This window comes from Anas acuta, chromosome 6 (genome assembly GCF_963932015.1).
Source record: "Anas acuta chromosome 6, bAnaAcu1.1, whole genome shotgun sequence".
Classification (NCBI taxonomy): Eukaryota; Metazoa; Chordata; class Aves; order Anseriformes; family Anatidae; genus Anas; species Anas acuta.
In genome coordinates this window covers 37,290,223-37,310,675 of record NC_088984.1, presented here as the reverse complement: position 1 = coordinate 37,310,675, position 20,453 = coordinate 37,290,223, and the positions used below count along the sequence as shown (strand labels likewise).

Here is a 20,453-nt window from a genome sequence, read left to right as displayed (position 1 = left end):
AAGGGATTAAGCAAGTGAAACCTTTAGAAGCCATGCTTCACTTGTTTAGTGGTCAAAATTACAGCTGCTGTAGGCTTTAAAGCTTCAAGTTCCTTTCAAATCACTGATAACACACAATAGATATAAGCAACCATTTCAAAAAAATTAGATCAATTTATAGATTATTTTTCTTTAAAACTCCTCTATAACTTCATTTTTGCTAGAGAAATCCTGTTTCGGTCTGTAAATGATAACGTGCACCACACCTAGAAGTAAAGACTGACATAGCAAAAAAAAAATAAAATAATCCTGCTATTTCAAAAGCTGCAACCCTCAGTTCAGAGTTCAAACTTTTTTTTGCACCACATTTTTATGGCAATATTTCGAGATGAATTGATAGAAAAGTCAAGATGTCAAACCGGTGGAAAAACATATATATATATTTTTTTTTTGATGGCACGGTTTAGAAGCATAAACTACATTTACTTTTTTCTCAGCAGAGAAATAGTTAAGGTAGAACAAGTTACTTTAAAAACTAAAGTGAAAGCAGTTACACAGGACTTTGCATCACTTCAACTCCATTGCTTTGTAAGATTACTTAAATTTTAATCAGCCTCATAACCAATGTTTTGAACTTACTAGACACTATCTCTGATAAAAAAAAAAGCATTGAGTACTCCCTTCCGAGACAGACATCATAGACTGTTTAAAGAAGTAGCTCAAACAATTGCAGATAAATGCTTCAACTGCAAATAAAAATGTTCATAAAAATACATAAAAAAATATATTTTTTAAACTAAGAAGTCTCCTGACAGTCTCTTTGGAGTCTTGCTGCATTTATAATGTTCTTGCAGGGTTAGAAAGCACAGATCTTGTTTGGTAAGTTTCATAAGTTCAGACTTCTCTGTCACCCTTGACATACATCTGCTAATGCCAACTAAAGTGAAGAGGAAACACCACCTCTCCCCATGATGCCTGACTACATGACTAAGAGAATGCTCTCGTATTTCGTAGTGGGGAGACATCAGTTACTTCTCCACCTGTATTGCTGGTGTAGAGCTTGCACAAAGGCACACCAAATATGATACAATCCAGTCATTGCAGGTCACAGCATTCCAAAGTCAGGATGCCAAAATCTTATTTAGCTACCATCTTGCCAATCCTTTTAAACTATGCTAAGATAGGCCAAATAAGATCAGCTGATAACTTCCCTGCAAATCTCTTTTTAAAGAACAGTTTTAACCTTTGGGCTGTTTGTGCATACACTTTTGATTGCAGTTTGTACTCTAGAACTTGCTATACACTGTGTCTATCGGTTATCGAACATCTATTTAAACAGGAATTTCAACACTTCCCTTCTAGATGCCAGTGACAGAGCCTGCTGTAGTTGTAGTGGTAAGAACTGAAGCTCACAGCCACCCATATCAGCACTCTTCCTTCAATCCTACTTTGAGCACTGGTTAGATAAAAACAGAATAAAGAGGAATAGTTTTACTTATCACAAACATCAACGTTTATAACCTTATGATGCATATGGCTGTTCTGTACCAGAACTTTCTCTTCCTTGTGTTTAGTCCGTCTTGTGCTTACAGTACTTTCCATAACCTCACAATATGAAATTAGACTATTTTATGCCTTTTGTTCCTATAGTACTTTCAACTTCAGAATCACAAAGAACTCAGTAACAGCAGCTCAGTAACAATAAATCTTCAAAAAGCAGGAGTATTGTTCTGTCTTTTACAAACAGGGAATTTGTGATCTGTAAAGTGCCTATTATGTCTGTAAAGTGCCTATTATGCTTAGACAATATTACATCCCTGTAGAAAGTCTTCTGGCAATATAATTTGTCACTGCCCCAGGTATACATCTGTTTGTCTACTTTGGTGGAGAAGCCTCCAGAGCTTTAATAGAGGATATCCACAGCAGATTCTCTTCACAGCTTCTTTCAACATGAAAAAAAAAAGTCTAAGAACAGGAGTTAAAACCCAAGATAACCTGATTCTCTCCCCTGCAACAAAATCCATGACATAATCCCACAGAAGAAATCGCATACAGAACAAAATATGCAGAACAACCCTAAAATGATATACACTTGACAAAAGAACTACAAAAAAAAAATCTTAATTCTATTCTGTTTTTTCTTTTACTAATCTAAAAACAATACTGCTTTTACAATCCATGATGAGGCAAGGCTTCAGCTGTTAGTGTCCCCTGCCAATCAAAGTAACTGTGTTCAGTCAGCAATTCCACCATGCTTCTGTAAAACTGCCCAAAACAAAAACTGTGCTGTAACAACAACAAAAAAGACAGAAAACCATACCAAACAATCCAGGTTTAGCTGGCTGCAGCAATTCATGAACTTGAAGCAGTCAAGATCAAAGACAATTACACTGACATATTAAAATGTAAAGTTGAAAAAGGGGAAGCATGCATGCAGAATTATGCTGCATATCCACTACGCATGATAGACTGTCTGAAGCTCAACTCACTCATCTGAATATTTCTATTCACCTGACCTAGTATATACGTCAAAGACTTGAGGGGGAAAATATGACATGATAAAAAACTATATTAAAGAACCTGACAACTGTGAAAAGGATATAAATTCAGGGGCTTGGATTACCTGTAGCACAAGTCACAGAACAAAGACCTTGTTTTTCATAGTACATAGTGTTTGTCCCACAGCAGGCAACTGTCTCTTATAACTGATGTCTAAAGTAACACTGATTGATGCTGTTTCTCCAATCATTTTCCAAACCTTCTTGTTTAACGAGGTGAGCTGCACAATGGCAGTTTATTTACCTGCTGGCAACCCTTTTCTTTGAAGGGTCACTGCTCTTAATTATAGTGGCACCTGCTTACTGCTCTACTTTTAGGTCTGTCAACGTTTCCATTATAAACCCATTTTTAGATGTTTCTGTAATACCCTTCAAGTCCACTGTGGGTTGAAGCAAGGCTCACAAGGTTTTGGCAAGCTTTTTTTTTTTGTAAGTAATCATGGCTAGATCCCCTATAACCCAGGAATGTCTCTCTGCTGCTGCATTGCAGGAAGGTTTACCTACCATCCTGTTGTAAAGAAACAAACATTTTTCAGGAAGGAAAACCTTAAATATAAAGGATTAAAGTCTATGCAAGAAGAAATGCTTGCACCTAGAACACAATTTAGTACTCCGCTATCTCAAATTTCTTGTATTAGGAGGGAGTTGCTTCTCTACCTTGGCTTACCGTAATTACTATAGGATATTAATGTTTTTCCTCCCTCACCCATCTATTGCAGACCTGTCAGCATGCCCTTCATCCTCTAGGCAGGAAAGCCAGAAAATAGACTAGCCCTTGAGCATGTAGCTGACCTACCTATATGCTTCAGATTATGTATAACTAACATTGAAGACAGTAGAGTGAAGGGTAGCCTATATATGCTTCCTCATCTGGAATAAGAAATTAACCCCGAATCACCTGCCATTCAATCATAGTAATACAATCATAAGGAAGAAACCAGACTAAGACAATGACAACAGTATAACTGATCAAGAGCTGCAAGTAGAAATCCAACACGTAAACAGTGAATATATCAACTGCTTAACAGTAAGCAGACACTTGAGAGTTTCTAAGTCATGTATGTCATTTATGTAACTGCATTGTCACCTGCAGTTGAGAAAGAAGTATCATGTAAAAGGTTCCCAAAAAATTTTGCTGGAGAACAAAACTAAGCTTCAAGTCTCATAGCCACAAATTGCAGGATCACAACTGTGTGCCCACATCAGAATCTCACAGGACAGCAAGCCACGAGACCACAAGCCTGACTTGATGCACAGTACCAGGCAGATTATGTCAGCTCATTACATTGCTAAACTATTAACTACCTATCCATCCCAACATTGCATGGAGGCTGAGGGTCTTCGGGTAATGCAAAAAAGAAGGAACTAGTGCTTGGGTATGGAGTTCAGGGTTTCAGCTTTGCCATTAAGGTAATAGCTTCCATGACAAGATTTAGATGATTTCAAGAACTCCTTGCAGGTACTTGTTGGGTAAGTTACTGGGAGAAGACTGTGAAGGGAAGAAAACGTTCATACTAGCATTGGTAGTTGCAGCCCATTTCTTTTCATAAGACCACGTATTTCTGAAATGCAGAAGTATTTAAGCATTTTCTAATCTTAGTCACTTTCATACCACTAATTCATGTGTTTTTATTTTGATTAAGACAGACAACTAAAGGAACTGTACAGTAGAAAACAACGTATTCCTTAATGCAGCTCCAGAAAACATTTCTTACCATGTATTCCTTTTGCTATAATCATCTGAATGATAGAATCTTGCTTCTGATCCCAAACAAGTAATTCAATAAATCATACATGCACATTGTAGTGGATCTGCAACATTAGGTTTAGAATAACAATGACAAACATACAAGACACCTGGTCTTTTGTCAAAGATGTTCAAATCTTCCTGTCTCACGTAGCAAGAAGTCATTTTCTTCCAATATTCAAACGAAGTTAAACTTCAGTATCATCCAGACTTAAGAAACTAACTAGGAAGTCATTTCTCACTGCACATTATAACTATAAATATAACAGAAGCAGCAATCTTATGATCTGGTTACTGTTTAGAGAGAATTTAGCTTCTCTTGGGCATTAGGAATGAACAGATTTCTATTTGAATACTGGATGGCAGAAGTCTGTGTTTCCACTAGAACGTATAGTGCTCTACACCTTATAAACACTCAGAACACCACTGCAAATTGAGAACTATTAGGTTTTAGTCAAATTAGAGGGGAAACCTCTGTTCATGACAGAGTACAACATTGTAAAAAAAACCTCAGACTTACTGGAGAGGTATCATCACACTTCAGTGTGATCCATGTAGAAGGAGCTCGTACTAGATACTAGACAGACAGCCCAAGTTAAGACAACTCCATTTGTACTCAAACATGTAGAGGATGATCACGTCTGCCTGAAGGTTTGAAGGATTGAGTTCCTCAGCAGTTATGAGTGCTGTGGCATGCCATCAGAGCCAATGGCAGATTTCCCTGTTGTCTACTCCAGGCAGATCTTGTTCCAGGGCATAACCTGCAGCAAGGTCTGTCCAACTGATTCAACTTACTACGTTATCCTGTTTTTAAGAGTTGAGATCACATTGGAAAGATAAATAGTATCCTTTTTTCTTATTAAAAACCCAGGCTTTAAAGAACTGAAGAAATAAACAGGTAAATGCATTATTTGCAGTCACCCAGGACCAGTCATTAGCAAGAGACAGAATGCCTTCCACATTGTCAGTTCACATGCGCTCATATAACAAAGAATTTGCCTTGGCATGCAGGCAGGCATTTATACATTGTAATGATTTAAGTGAACACTGGTTTGTATATAAGTGAAACAACTATGAACAACCACAAAGATTTGACTATGTAAGATAGCTTTTGCTGATCTTATTAAAAAAGCATGTACACACATGTATGCACCTGAGGAAGGCAAAGTAGTTTCCAGCCCCAATTATATCAGCTTTTCACTTCCAGAGCTTCAAAAATTACCAAAACAATTTCTATCATATTTATAAGGCCACAGAAAAACTATTTAATGCACCTTTTTGGGAATTGAGAATATCCTCTCCTCAAAATTGATGCTGAAATTAACGGAGAATAAGAGAATAAATAGCTTTTTAATCTGATCATTTTAGATTTGCAACCAAAAAAAAAAAAAAAGAAAAAGAAAAGAAAAGCAGTGGCTTCCTTTGATCTGAGTCCATTTTTATTTCATCTCATATCAAGACTGAGATAGGATATTATTAATTCTAAGTCTAAAATCTGGATACAAAAAATGTGAAAAAGATCCTAAAAGGACAGGTACGCTGCCATGAATTTGTTTTAACTTTGAGGTGCTGCAAAGCAGAATTTCCTAGTGTGACAGGATAATGAAAAAGTTATACATCACCTAGTACCACACTTCAAGACACTTTTACTATTCCAGATAAACAACACTCATTTCTTTTGCTCCAGGATTGCCTGAGATAGAAGGTGCCTGTCTCTAATTTGGTACCACTATCAGCAAGCTTTCAACTGTCTCAGTAGTCCTCTTTGCCCCATATCTCTTCAGAAGTTACTGGAGTACCACAAAGCATACATCACATTTAAAGGTGACCTTGAAAAGAAAGAAATGGGCATGTTCCCTTTCTTTACAAATCAAGGACCAAAGAAAAAAATCTGTAAGGTTTTAAACTGGATATTTCAATTCTGCTATTGCTGATGAATGAATTCAGTCTTATCTGCCCTAATCTTTCCCATATAAATCCAATATATATTGCCAACTTTCTAACTCAACTTTAATTACATTCAAGCAGCAAGTGATTTTCAGCAAATAAAGACAATTTGGGAGATGCGATGCAAGTACCCAAGACAGAAATCCAAACATGTTATCTCTGCACTTGTTTTGAGCTGATCTAAGAACACAATAGAACAGCAACAGCATGAACACCTACCTGCAGTGATTATGGGAATTATTACAAGGCATCTCACTATTCCAGAAGTTCATGGCAAGGGCCCTCATACTTGGTATACAGCCAAAATTTTAAGACAGATTTGTTACAGTTATACATGCTAAACAAGTGTTAAAAAATACATAACACTGAGTCTCTGATTGCTGTTTTTCTGATGTTAACAGATATCATTCTAATGCTAGAATTGACTCTAACTACCTACATGTTGCTCCAAACTCGTTATAAAAGGTTTAAAAAAATCAAGAAAGCAGAAGAGAAAAAACAGCAAGTCTCTTAATTATTTTATCCTGTAGATAAAGCAAAGAAATAACTATACATTGTTGAGACTGATGATTTCATATCATCCTTTCTATAGCTTTCAGAGCAGTGCCATCCAATAACATTTAAAAATAAGTATATTTATTTCTATTTGTAATTAAAATACTTATTTTAAAATATTTACATATATTACTATGTCTTTATTATTTTATGTATTATTTTCTATTAGTAATATTTTTTTATTTTAATATATTTATATATTTTTAATATTTTGTATATTTTATTTTACTTTTATTTTTAAATATTTAAATTACTTTAAAATATAAGAAGTTAATTTAAAATACAAAGAAGTTATAAAACTTTAAATATATATTTCAGAATAGAATCAAATACCATGAGAATTTAATGTAGATAGAAAACCTACAATAAGAAGTGGATCCCCTCATTCTTTATAATGCAGATGCCTTAAAGTCTGTCACTTTAAGAGCTTTAATGGGTACAAACAAAGGCTGCTACTGTAACAAAAATTTTCAGCAAAAAAGAGAGATAGGCTATACCATGAGAGCTCAAGGAAGGTGGGCCAAGTACCACCTCTGCTGTAACGTCACATTATGATCCCCCACACAAAGTATAAGAACCAACTGTTTATGATCAGTACTGCTGATCCTAGCCTAGATACTCCCTTCCTCAGGCCTTTAGAAATTGTACCAACATTTTCTTCCCGTGCTCCCCCCTCTCTTCCCAAGACTACAAGATTACACTTTTTATCACCACTATGGGTGTGCTTGCAACAAGTAAACTGACTCTTGGAGGTACCTGAAGAAACTTCATGTTCACTCGAGCCCTGTTCATTGCATGTTTCTGGCAGATTTGATTTCCATGAGAAAGCAAATAAACCCAACCCCCCCCAAAAACAGGCAACAAACTCACCAGGCTGCATCAGATCCTCTGTGGAGCCATGATCTTTCTCCTCTTCCTCAGCGGGGTTTCTGTAAGTTGAGATTCAGTTACTCCAAAGCAACTAGGAATGAGATGCAGGCCAGCCCAGCATCTCCCCCTGAAACTGCAGCTTTCCCTCAGCCTGTTGTTTTGGTATCTTATTTTTCTTCAAGGAGGCTTTTTTAAAGTTCCCCCTGAGCCCCTGTGCAGCCCCCAACCCAGAAGACACAGGTTTCCCCTCATGAGGGCCCAGCCTGCCCCTCACACCGAGCAGACCTAACACCGTGTAATGGCGCCATTTTGCACCCCTGCCCTGACAGGGAACAGGCTTCACATTCCTAACACCGTACTTCGCCAAAGCACACACAACCACACAGAGGCAATGCTGACCAGATACAGCAAACCTAACAGGCAACATTTCCACCGGCACGAAGACATCCTCAGTTGCTGCTCCAACCTAGGTGCTGCTCCTCCTGCCTCACCTCCACCTGAGCAGGTCCCAGCCCCACCAATGCACCTCACACTCTGCAAGAGCCACTCTTCATGAAATGGCTGCCTAGCCCCACTGCCCAGACCCCTCTAGCACCTTAATCACATCCAAAGAGCTTCAGCTGTCCTAGGACAGCCAAAACCCCACAGCTGCCTACTCTCAGAAACCTTCATACCAGGTACATCATCTTCCTTATGTAAATGAAGTGGGCCCAGAAGGAGGAAATTAGCGTAACAATCCCAGGTGTTTTCCTGCATTGTGACTCTTCATCTAATCTGTCAGTATTAATGCTGACAGAACATCTTTCTGCATCTTAGAAAGTTTTTACTCCATTTTGGCAGAGGGACAATGGGGTTCCATGATTTTAATTGCTGTTGAGGCCTCTTCACTAAAGAAACAACTGGAGCAAAGCACTGGAAACATTAAAAACTATGTTTGGTTGCCTGAGGAAACATACTATGATTCCCTGACTGCCTTCACTGCTCAAATCTTGCCCAATTTCAAGCATCTAAGGCAGAAATCTTAAAAAAGGACCAAGTATCTACAGATATCATGAAAACTGGAGCATTTTTTTCCCCTTTAGAACACACCAGCATGTCTGTAACTTGAACCAGCCACTACATGCTGCCTGACGGTCCCACAGCAAGAAAGGGAAGGTGGGACAGCAGTGCTGCCATTGTGGGAGGATGTAGGGGCAGAGCCTGTCTTTATGTCAAATCAGAGTCTGTTAATTTTGCCAGAGGAATTACTTATTTATTTGGACTTATTTGGATTTTTTTTTTTTAATTTTTATTTTTTTATCTTTATCAGCTTGAAAGACTTAGACAATGGTTTATTTCTGTGGAAAGGTGTTGTCGTGGACATGTACGATGTCATAGAGCATAAAAATGAAGTTCATGCTATCTCATGATAGCATAGGAGTATACCTCATGCTAATACGCTTGGTAGCTTTTTTGAAGGAATTACAGAATGTCTTGGAGACATTTCTGTCAAGTCTGTTTTATCAAAGAGAAGCCCAAAACCTACAGTTCATTAACAGGGTGCCCTTGGCAGAAAATGTTTACCTTCAGGATTTAAAGTATAGGGACTCTGGTTAGCAGAGATTGAATGCTTTGCTAACTCATACAATATATAATGAAAGCTTAATAAAATAAAGTATATCTAGTTCATGAAGTCTCTTGATACTGTGTTGTAATTTAGTCCACCAACAGCCTTTATTTAAAGTTGGATTCCATGAGTCTGTTATAATGAGCTAAAAAGTGCATGGATAAGCAGTTATTTCTGAAAATGTGGCTCCCTATCGATGTATATTTTGCACAGCCTGTATATCTTAATTGAATTGAAATAAGCATGGGACCCTAGGGTTTTTTAGGTCTAGTGAGGCATTAAATACTCCAAAAGCACAATAAAAAAATAACCACCTCAACTACTCCAAACTATTGAGCTATATAGCTTTAGCTCTGGGCACAGCTCTACAGCTCTTATTATTGCAAGTGCGCATATTTATTCTTTTTTTTTTTTTTTTTTCTTTTTCTTTTGAAGCCTTTCACTCCGTGTATGCCCTTATCCTCTGTGTTCAGACAGGATTTCATTTTACTTATCTCTATGGAAGTTTGTCTCCACTGGAGCTGGATTAAAATCAAGGAGAAGTATCTTGAAAATTTTTTGAATAAGTTTTTCTTTGTAAATGGCTGTATACATGTATATCAACACAAATAACAACATAAACTTTCCTATGTATTAAATACACAACAAATTGAAGCTGATGTAAAAGAATGATCAAAGTAAACAACAGGAGTTAAACTACTTTTCCAAACAAAATCTTATAAAAGCTTAACAGCTTCTGATTCTAAAATCTGTTCTTGTTCACCATCACACTTCCTTTCTTGGGCTGGTACCAAGTATGAGAACAATAATGAATACTCAAAGCAAGCCACCGATTAACCTATTTTTGATTGATATTTGGAGACCCCAATGGGTTAGGCAATTAGAACAAAGATCCAAGGACTTGGATGCTTACCCAAATTGAGCTGAAACTCTGAATGTTTTGTTCACCAATCACTCTTGGATGATACTATTTACATTGTCACACAGGGAGTATTATTGATTACTTTCCATTACCATGACTGTTATGGTGTCAATCAAAAACAAGCAGCTTGATAGCATTCAGACTCCAGCTGTACAAATGTTCTCTTTTTGGGGCTCATTAGTTTGCTCCAGCTGGCATATTTTCAGCCAGGAAAAAAAAAAAAAAAAAAAGTGTTTTCCTTCAGTACAAGCAATATTCTATGAAAATATTTTGCATAAACTTGAATCCCAATTAACTAAAGATGATCTTAAAAAAAAATATATCTTCAAAGAAGTCTTGTTCATTATGCTAGAGGGTGTTGGTGCCTGAAAATTAAGATATGTTAATTCAAGTGCCAAGCAAAATACATTGATGTATTGTAGTGCAGAGTTGGACAAAGAAAGGAAGGTCTACCACTTTTACGCATTACTAAACTCATTTCACCTGTAAGGAAAAGAATATTGATTTCATTCATCTCACTTAGTTGCTAGTAAGACCGAAGAGTAATTCAAGTTCAATGGCATTAGCTGTACAGATGACAGAACCGTAGCAGAGGATAGCAAGAAAGGATGACACGATAGTGATAAATGTAATTTCATTAGAAAAGATCAAAATCAGTCTGTACATAACAGAATGTAGTGTGGGAACTGTAGATTCTGCTGCTCTTTAAGTCTATGATGGCCTTCATAATGACTGGGTTTTAAACTATAGTTGATTTTTCATTGTATTGACTCTTGACATCTGCTGGTGTAAGCTGGGAGAAACTATCTGAGTTAAAGGAGTAAATATAGTTGTAATTAAATGAAACAATTCATAGGTGGAGAAATTGTGTACATATTTCAGCAATATGGGCCTGATTCAAAACCACATTGAAGTCAATGCAAAAAATTCTAAGTCACTTCCATTAGTTTTGGAGTAAGCTTCTATACCAAGACATGTTGAAGCAATGTAGATTTTTAACTATATTTTTTGTGGAGTGCCACTTTATTTTTGGAATTTCAGGTTTTAAGAGTTTTTTTTTTTTTTTTTTTTTTTTTTAACTTTCTTAAAGTAATATATTGTCTTCTTATTTTTTCACCTAAGGACTCAGTGTAGGACAATTTAATCATATGAATAGCTATCTTGAATCTAATGAGATGTTCTGTGTGCTTAAAACATTTCTGTAAATTTCTGTCATAATGACTTATAGCAAAAAGTCAGATACCACCATAAGTGACAAGAAATCAACTCAGATGTTCATTGCACTTGGTACAATTCTAAGTGTTCAAGGACACTAAAACATCTGATCTTATCTGATGAAGATCTGCTGAAGCTGAATTTTCTTACTTTGATAGATCTCAGCTTCATGTGTTTTAAATAATTGCAAGAAAGCCAAGACACACTCATTTCTTATAATCTAAAATAATTTTTTGCTTCACATCTTATTTGCATAGGTCTCTGATGTAAAAAAAACAACACACAACAACAAGAACAACAACAAAATAACATAATAACAACAACAAGAACAACAAACAACAAAAAAACATATTATATAGTCTTATTTTCCTGCAAAGGCACAACTGGTTCCACTTATTAGAATATGACAAGAAGTGGAATTGACTGACAGACTGGGTTTGCTCATCATTGCCAAATAAACAGGCACAGGAAGGAAAATAATACTTTAAGGAAATCATGAACACATAAAAATATGTCTGAAATCTGAAGACTTTTTTCGTTCTTCATTGTTTTGAAACAATCTCTAAGAAGTAGTTTTTTTGTTTGTTTGTTTGTTTGTTTAGAATCAGCTTTTTGAATGAGTAATTATGAGACAAATGTGTGAATTCAAATCAAAGGATGAGGGATTTAGTCTCTAGAGTCAACAGGTTTGAAATGAATCAAAGTGGCACATAAATCCTAAAGTATGCACCTGTTTCATACAGAAACAGGTATTTATCTTGAAACATTTACTTACCTCCAAGTTCAATGTGTGTGTGTGTGGTTAATTTTTTTTTCTTCTCACCAGTGGAAAAAAAATCACAGCCTGCCTGATGTGGATTTACATTGTGTTCATCTCATATATTTATAACTATATCTATAAAATATATATTTATAACTATTTTTATATATTTATTTTATAACTCTTTATATGTATTTATATATTTACATATATATATATATAATTCATATATTTATAACTTTTTATACATTATATATTTATAACATATAACTAAAATAAAATCTATAGAGCAGAAAAGGAAAGAGGGAATAGGAGAAACAGAGAGATGAACAGGAGGGAGAGCCAAAACTAAGGCAAAGTGCATTACTGATGGATTCTGCCAAAAAGCAGAAAGGCAGTTTCCATCCAAAGTTCTGTTTTTCTATTATTCAGAGCTGTGGCTGCAGTTGCTCCTTGCTAACCTAGCATGGCAGCTGTGCAAACTCCACTTTAAAACCTGGTGTTTCACACATTCATTTGGTATTTAAACTCCATGTGGTTCCTCTTGAGTGGATTAATACACATACCAAGCAGTTTTCTCTGGAATAGTAGAAGCCCCATAAAGGTCAATCTGTATCTTCCAAAGCATCATTAGATCAGAAACAAAAACTGCAAGTTAAAGCTGATAGCATTAGCCAAACCAAAATACCATTTACAGCCCTCTTTGTTCACCAATAGAACATACGATGAGACTTAGTATACGCCAGAAGTTTCCTGAGTCTAGCTAAGTCTGTGGTAAATTACCCCCTGGTAGAATCTTCATTCCCAGAAATATGAAGAGAAAAAAAATAATAAAAAATCCAAAACCTGAAAAGGTAACAGTGTGACTTTAAAAATGTCTTTGGCTTATATATGCAAACATGTCATTTCTGTTCACACCTTTGTTTCCCAAGTGCATCCTTAATGGTATCAGCACATCTGGAGAAACCAAATTAAGTCTGAAGAAGATTTTTATATTCCAGGTGCCATCATTTGATCAGCCTCTCAAATTTATAGAAGTCAGAACTTTCAATGGTATTGGTAATTCTGTATTTCAAAGCGCCATTCTGTAGCTTACTGTTTGTTTTCCATTATTGGCTTGTAGTTTATTGTCATCTAACCTTACTGCCTTTGATGTTCTCTCTTAAAGTATCTGTGTTGCTGCATCTTTCTGGGAGACTGGTTTTAGTCTGCTAATTGTATGGCTATTATCACACAGTTCTTGCATAGATTATTTTATAGATATCTAACTTCTGTTACAGTATACTGAATCTTTTATACTGGAAAAGTCAATGTCACTGGGAGAAAGTACTTAGACAATGCTTGTTAATTCAAAAATGAAAGTCTCTGATTAACACAGCAGGAGTGTGTTCTTTTTAATGTTCTGCAGTCTGAAACCCAGTTTTCACTGATAGAGATTCCAGCACTGATTAACTCACAAAAAGGCCTCTGTTGCTTTGCTAAACAGGACCTGGGCAGTCAGCCTGCAACTGTCATCCAGCTGAACTTGCTAGACATTGGCAAAAGATAGAGCAAGCTAGAGAAAGTTTCTCAAGCCCATGCAAGAGTAATTTCCTTTCCATCTGCCGTTGTGGAACATAGCTTGATTTTCCCAGCCAATGTATCTTGTCAATGCCTGGAAGAATTCTGCCTTCATAGTATCGCTTGGCCTGTGGTTCTTCTGAGACCATCAGCAACATGCTTTTCAGGAGCTTTTCATCCAGCCAGTTCCTTTAGAAGTGCCCCCATGGTCTAATTTTAGTGCTGCTACTTGTTCAAAAAAAACAACCTAGTGGTAGTTATGTAAAGTGGTTGGCTGTGATGCTAATTTGAGATGCTAGTTTGAGTTATAAAATTCATAGGTTTGTAGGACACCCAGTCAAGACACCAATGTGACTTCTTCAGCAATATGGCCAGTTTCTTCCATCTTGGTTTTGCCTCTCACATGCCTCTACACTCCAAACCCATCAAGTCATCATACCGGCTGTTCAGTCTGTCCCCTAAATCTGAAAAGGTTAACATTATAGGGGAACAGGATCAACTCAGGAGTAGGTGACCTAATCTGAACCAAAGAGGAATTTCAGCTTTACATTGCAGTGACACCTGAACTGTTTTGATTGACAGAAAAAGCCAAAACCATCAAAATTTTCTTTCTGTGCAATCCTTTTTCTACTTTCTCATGATAAGGATAGGGACAAGTAAAATATGTATTTTAAATACAGTCAAGTGAAAACTGAATAGAGAAGTGTTTCTTTTTATAACTACATCAGAAAATAAACACCAAAGAATCAACTGTTATATTAGCCAAAGACCATCTTTATACAGGAGTAAATGGCCATGAATGCATTTAGGATTACAAAAAAAAAGAAGGTTTATAATCTTCAGATGTGAGAACAGCTTTCTAATAAAGTTTTGTAATAAAGCTAAGGTATTAAGCTTGATTAGTTTATGACCATGGCTAAATACAATAGCTGAGACTTATATTTTAAGAGGGTCCATTCCAGAATAGAACCCTGTATTGCTGTATCTATATGATGGAGTCATCGATGAAGCAAAATTTCTAAGCAAAAATTATACAGGAAAACACATATGAAAATTAATTTTTTGACTATGGGCTGTTCTTCTTTGCAAACTCAAATATACAGGTACTTATGCAAAGCAAGCCATATATTGCTGTTCACATTTAACTATCTACTCTGGCTACAGAAATCAAAGAATTCTAGGCCTTCGTGGCACCAGGCATTTTCTATCTCACATACAATAGCAACAAGACCTCTTAATCCTTGTTCAAAAATATCACTAAACCATCTTGCAGTTAAATGAAAGATACCAAGGCTGTACACCTTAAGGTATGGCTTCTGTGCTTCTGCAATACAGCTGCAGCAGCCTTTGAGTTTTACACATTTAGGATGCGTTTATGGGAGGAACAGCTATGGTTCCCCTTTTATATAGGCTCTTACTCTAACTAGAAATATAAACTGCTAGAGGAAGATTCAGCTTAAAGTTTGCAAAAGCTCAGAGAGGCACATTATTATTAACACTGCTTTATTGTTAGGATTATTTATTGCTTTGATAAAATGGTCACTCCATTTTATTCCAGCACCTTTTTCATTATGCTCTTCATTGCTATTTAATTTTCAGCTATGCACCTCTTTAGACAAGTATTTAGAAAAAATATAGGACATTTATCATGTTACTGCACTCACAGACAGATATGCCTCCTTTGATTAACTCTCATTTTTCTGGTGGACAGCATTTGTTTAAGTAACAAGCAATACTTTCTTTTGCTTTATCCTCTTTGTATGCCGTTGTGGCATTTGTTGCTTCCTGTGTTCACTTACTGTAGTGCCTGGCTCATCATGGGTCATCTTGGAATCAAGGTCATGAACTGTCTAATGGTAGTAAGAACAATAGAAATAATAACACTTCACAACTTTTTGTTAGGAATGTTAAAGATTTTCCACAATTCATTGTACTCTCTCTCTACAGTAAGGTAAGACAGTAAGTTGGGTGAGTTTTAATCACTTATCCTCACTGGATTCAGTAGCTAACGCATTTGGAAGTCCAGTCAATTTCTTTAGCTATATTAGCTTAATGAAGCATATATAGGTCCCCGTAGTCTTTGCACTTATATCATGATTTTGTGATTAATACTAATTAATGACACATCAGTGCACATTTGAAGTGAATAATGAAAATTATCATACAACCCATGAATGAATACACCAAAGCAACATTCAAGCAAGGCATCAGAGAAGGAAAGCCAGATAAACATGCTTCCGTTTTCTGCCATGATAAGTTGAAATCAAATCATATTTGTTTTTACATTGTAGGAGGCTCCAAACAGATTTGATTGATTGATTCTGTTTTCCCAGCTTGTTGTTTCTTCTCTTTCTCTCTCTCTCAAAATTGCTTCCACAAGGATGTAAGAATGGAAACTAGCAGTGAGAAAAGGTACTGTAAAGATAGGAAATGTTGATGATGACAGGACAGAAAAGGATATTCTAGCTCTGATCATAGAACAGAGGTTTAAATCATTAGAATCTTCAACATTTCGCTCTTATTTTTCTTTTCTTGACCTGGTGGTAAAGGAGTGGGACAGAAGATTTGACAATATTTCACGGAATCACAAGGAACTGTTTGGGGGTGCAGTGTATGCCGTAAAGCATAACATTATTTTAGGAATTGGAGCTCCTGTTCCTATACATTCTCCTTAGGTAACTTGATGTGACTGTTCTTGTGCTATTGTTTTGAATTGCATCCATATAAAAATAATATATACTGTAATGGTGCTTTGCACTTCTGTCAAACTTTTCAGCCAAGGACCTCAAAGCCCCATTCAAAATTATCACATTTCCAGCAGATGTGTTTACCCAGCTTTCAAGGTATCAGGGAGCCTACTTTACTCATCCTGTCCTTTGCTACAAGTGTCTGTCTTCATTGTGGTGGAAAGATAGGAGAGTGTTTGTCAGATGCTTTGCTCTCCCACAAACAGCCTTTGTTATGGATGTGATAGTTCAGGGTATGGAGACCATTAGAGGATATGTGTGCCTGACCTTGGTACCACTAAATGGGTTTACCTTCCTTCTCTGGTGTAAGAAGCCTGTATTTTGTGGCACAGCAGCCTATGCATTTACTTCCTGTTGAAATGGCAGTAATGGAGAATGATGCTCTACCTTTCTGTTTGCTTTCATGTGTTCCTGTGTCTCTGAGAAGTGTAATGTGTTTTGTAAAGATGGGAGAGATGAGTCCTGATGTCAGTGAAAGAGAGTGACTTCTTATATATCAGCATGTGATGGGGAGAGTGGGCTGAAAATGGGAGGGAATACACACATTCTGACTGCATGGCCCTGAGGACAATAGGGTAGGAAGGAGCTTTTGCAAACAATAGTAAAAATATTATTTAGTTGGTTAAACGGTCCCAAACCTGGGCATCTCTGTGATGCTTTTTAACAGAGTTGCACAATAGCTGTACATAACAAAAAAATAGAAAAGCCATATGGGAAAAATCATAGATATTTTGAAGTCAGTAACAAAACTGTCCTTAACTTGAATAGTCCAGGATTTCATTTTGAAAAAAATGGCAGAATTATTGCATAAAATGAAAGGGTAGATTTGGGAAAAGAAAAATTCCTTACTGTAAAACTTAACAGACTGAAAAATAGTTCCCAGTGAGAAACATCTGAAATGCTATTCCATGAACTGATTAAAAATTTCTTGGACAAAGCAATTGTGCATATGGTGCTATGTGCTGGATGAACTAATAGGCCTTTTTCATCTTTTCGCTTTTACTACATTGCTATAATAAAAGACACAAAAATCAATTTTTTTTCCAGTGATTCAAGGAATTATTTCACTTTATGAAGCTAGAAATATGCCAATTCACTTGGTCAAGTCCCTTTAAGGTGACATTCTAATAAAGTGTATTCAGTTATCCCTAGTTTGAAAACTTGTACTAGTCTTTTGCTACATTCAAATCATTTCACACATTTTTCACACGGTTTTTATCATTGTCATTTTGTATTATAGCTGGTAGAGGACCATAGTTTTTGGACTTCATTCTGGTTTTCTTGCTGTACAACCACAAAACTTAAATATGCACAAGTTTGTTTTTCTTTAATGTGTTAATAATATAATGATATAGCGACTGAGACAGGAACCCTGCCCCCATGGAAGTAATTATTTTCTTATATGCTGTAGATGGACAATTATGTTATCTTCTGTTCCTGATGAATGGAAATTAAAAAACAAACAAACAAACAAACAAACAAAAAAAACACTTTCAAAGAACTTAATTTTAAATCAAATAAGATTAAGCAACTCAGGTGTTTAAGAGAATATGGCTGGCAGTGTGGCTTTACCTAACAGAAAACTGAAAAAGTGGCATCTCTCTACTCTGAAGATGTTCACAGATCATAAGTAAAGTAGAAATGACCTCTAAGCTGAATGAAAGCTTTGCCTCAGTCTTGGTAGGGTTTATGGCATTGGTTATTCATTGCAAATATGGAAACCACTTCCAGGAGACACTAAGGGAAAGACAGAGACACCATTTGTGATGGTACATGATAGGGTTAGGGAAGGGAATGAGTATTATGTATATATTTATTTTAAGTCTTTGTGAATGTGAGGCTAAGACTTGGTTACAAGTGACATTTCTTCTGGCACTCTGGTTTAAAAAGACTGTAAACATGAGGAGTTAAGAAGGAAGGTTGGCAAATGACACTGGTGAAATCTTGACCCCAATTAAATCTGTTCAAAATGCTGATTTGATGGGGCCAGGATTTTACCTTGAATAGAATGAAGAGATTCTCCTACATGTACATTTTGTCTGGCATGGCAAAACATCTAGTAGCAGAAATACAGATTAAAACATCCAAGCCTTTATTTGCTTTGTGCTGGTTCAAAGTACATGCTGCAGTTCTACTCCAGCACAACTTCTCTTTCCTAGAGCCAGAGTAGTTTATTGTCACCTGTAAAGAACTAGTAGCAGTGTTACACTGTACTACGTTGCTTGTTCTAGCAATACAGTAGACATTGTCCTAGCACAAAGAAAATTATTAATTAAAATTTAATTAATTTATTGAATACCCTGGACATTTTGAAAGGAAGAAGTACTTGAAAAGGAATGGCTTTTATTCACAAGTTGAAGTTTTTCTCCTTAACTAAAGAAGAGCAATTAGGTAAGCTCAGTAAAAAAAAAAAAAAAAAAAAAAATCACCACTTTATATTATATATGTAAGAGAGAAAATCTAGTGAGAGGCTATAAAAGAAAGAACTACAAGCATAAATGCCAATAAAACTTACAAGGCAATTTACTATTGTGTGGCCTGATATCTGCATAGTTAGGTTCTTAGTTTTTATGCTCACTCAAGCTGAACGACATGCAGAACTGAAGAGTGTGCCTAAATCCTGGTGGTTGCACTGGAACATAGAATAAATATAAAATGTAGCAGGTGCTGTCAGGAATAAGGATGGTCTACATTATTGTTTTTGAACATGGGTGTCCATTTGCAGATGTCAATGTTCCCTAATGGACAACATATTGTTCTCTGAGACCAAAGGACTGGGAAGAGAGATCTCTACTCACACCTACAGTTGTTCTGGGACTGCACAATTACAGCAACATAATGTAAATTGAAGAACATATCATAGAGATTTTATTTTTAATCTATTACAAAACCAGCTCTGTATGAAAAGTACTAAACTTATGGGAGAATACTACAAATAGTCAAAAAGCCTTATAACTTTTCTTCACCACAGGAAAATAAATCCTTCCCCTTGTCCTTCTAGGTTACTGTCATACTTAGCAGAGCTAAAGCCAATTTCTTATAACCATTTAGTTACTTTTTTTATGCTATGTCTCCTGAACATACCTGTCTTTTATCTGAAGATGAGGTTCACATGCCATGAAGCAACAAAGGCAAATATGGCCAGGTCTCACACTATGTCTTGTGTGTCTCAAGTTCAATGTGGAAAGTCCATTACTGAGTCTTCAAAAGTAATTTCAAAATGCAAATGCACTGGCTAACAGATTCTTGTCCCAGAAAGATAGGCAATTTCCTCACCCCATGCTCATTTATTTTTCATAAAGAATGAAATATGGGGCAGAGTTTTATTTGTTGACAGTTATCAGTGGTAACTCAGACTCAACACTGACCAAAATTCATCCTGCTCAGAAGTACTGAAGTAGAAAATAATGAAGGCAGTGTTGTTTCTCAAATGCAAAACTTGAAATTGCTGGCATGCCTGCAAGTTTAAGGCTTCCACTTTTACTCTTCAATTCCTCGTGGTAAATCCTTATTGTAGAAAAATTTACCTATTTGCTATGTAAACCTGTACTGAACTAGATACTCTAATATATTCTCTCTCCCCCCCCCCCTTTTAAATATATATATATATAACACGATTCTTTATATCATTTATGGAAGAGTGAGAATCCATAATTTTATTCCCAGTCCTATATTTTTCTATTTTTCATGTGCACGTGGAATTTAGTGCTGAAGCAGAGCATTATCTGCAAAGAGCTGGGTGATGCTGACGCTGTCTTGTGCACTGCTGTTTGAAATTTATCATTTGGCTGAAGTAAATGCTTGAACTTAAATGTCTCAGACCTGTCCTGCCTTCTTTACAAAGGTGAATATTTTTATGTCAGAGAAGATTCTTTTTTATGGTGTTTGGTACCTTCCTAATGATGTATCATTTTAAGGAACATTTCGTTGAGAAACAAACAAAGGACCTCATTAAAACGTGTGTTACCATGTGTCAGTGCTCCAAAC

The 20,453-nt window shown here is 36.2% G+C and overlaps 1 protein-coding gene across 4 annotated transcripts in view; it reads right to left on the bottom strand.

Moving 5' to 3' along the window:
- The window catches only part of SLC39A10 (solute carrier family 39 member 10), a 191,907-nt gene extending 183,671 nt beyond the window's left edge, over positions 1 to 8,236 (bottom strand). For 2 of the 4 annotated variants that reach the window (XM_068686585.1, XM_068686587.1), the window contains exons 1-2: positions 8,056 to 8,236; positions 7,657 to 7,715 (exon numbers count right to left, since the gene is read on the bottom strand). In XM_068686585.1, coding sequence (XP_068542686.1) covers positions 7,657 to 7,666 — 10 coding nt within the window. In that variant the 5' untranslated portion in view covers positions 7,667 to 7,715; positions 8,056 to 8,236. The remainder of the gene's footprint in view (positions 1 to 7,656; positions 7,716 to 8,055) is intronic. The other 2 variants (XM_068686584.1, XM_068686586.1) reach the window with 1 other exon arrangement.
- Between the last annotated feature and the right edge of the window lie 12,217 nt (positions 8,237 to 20,453).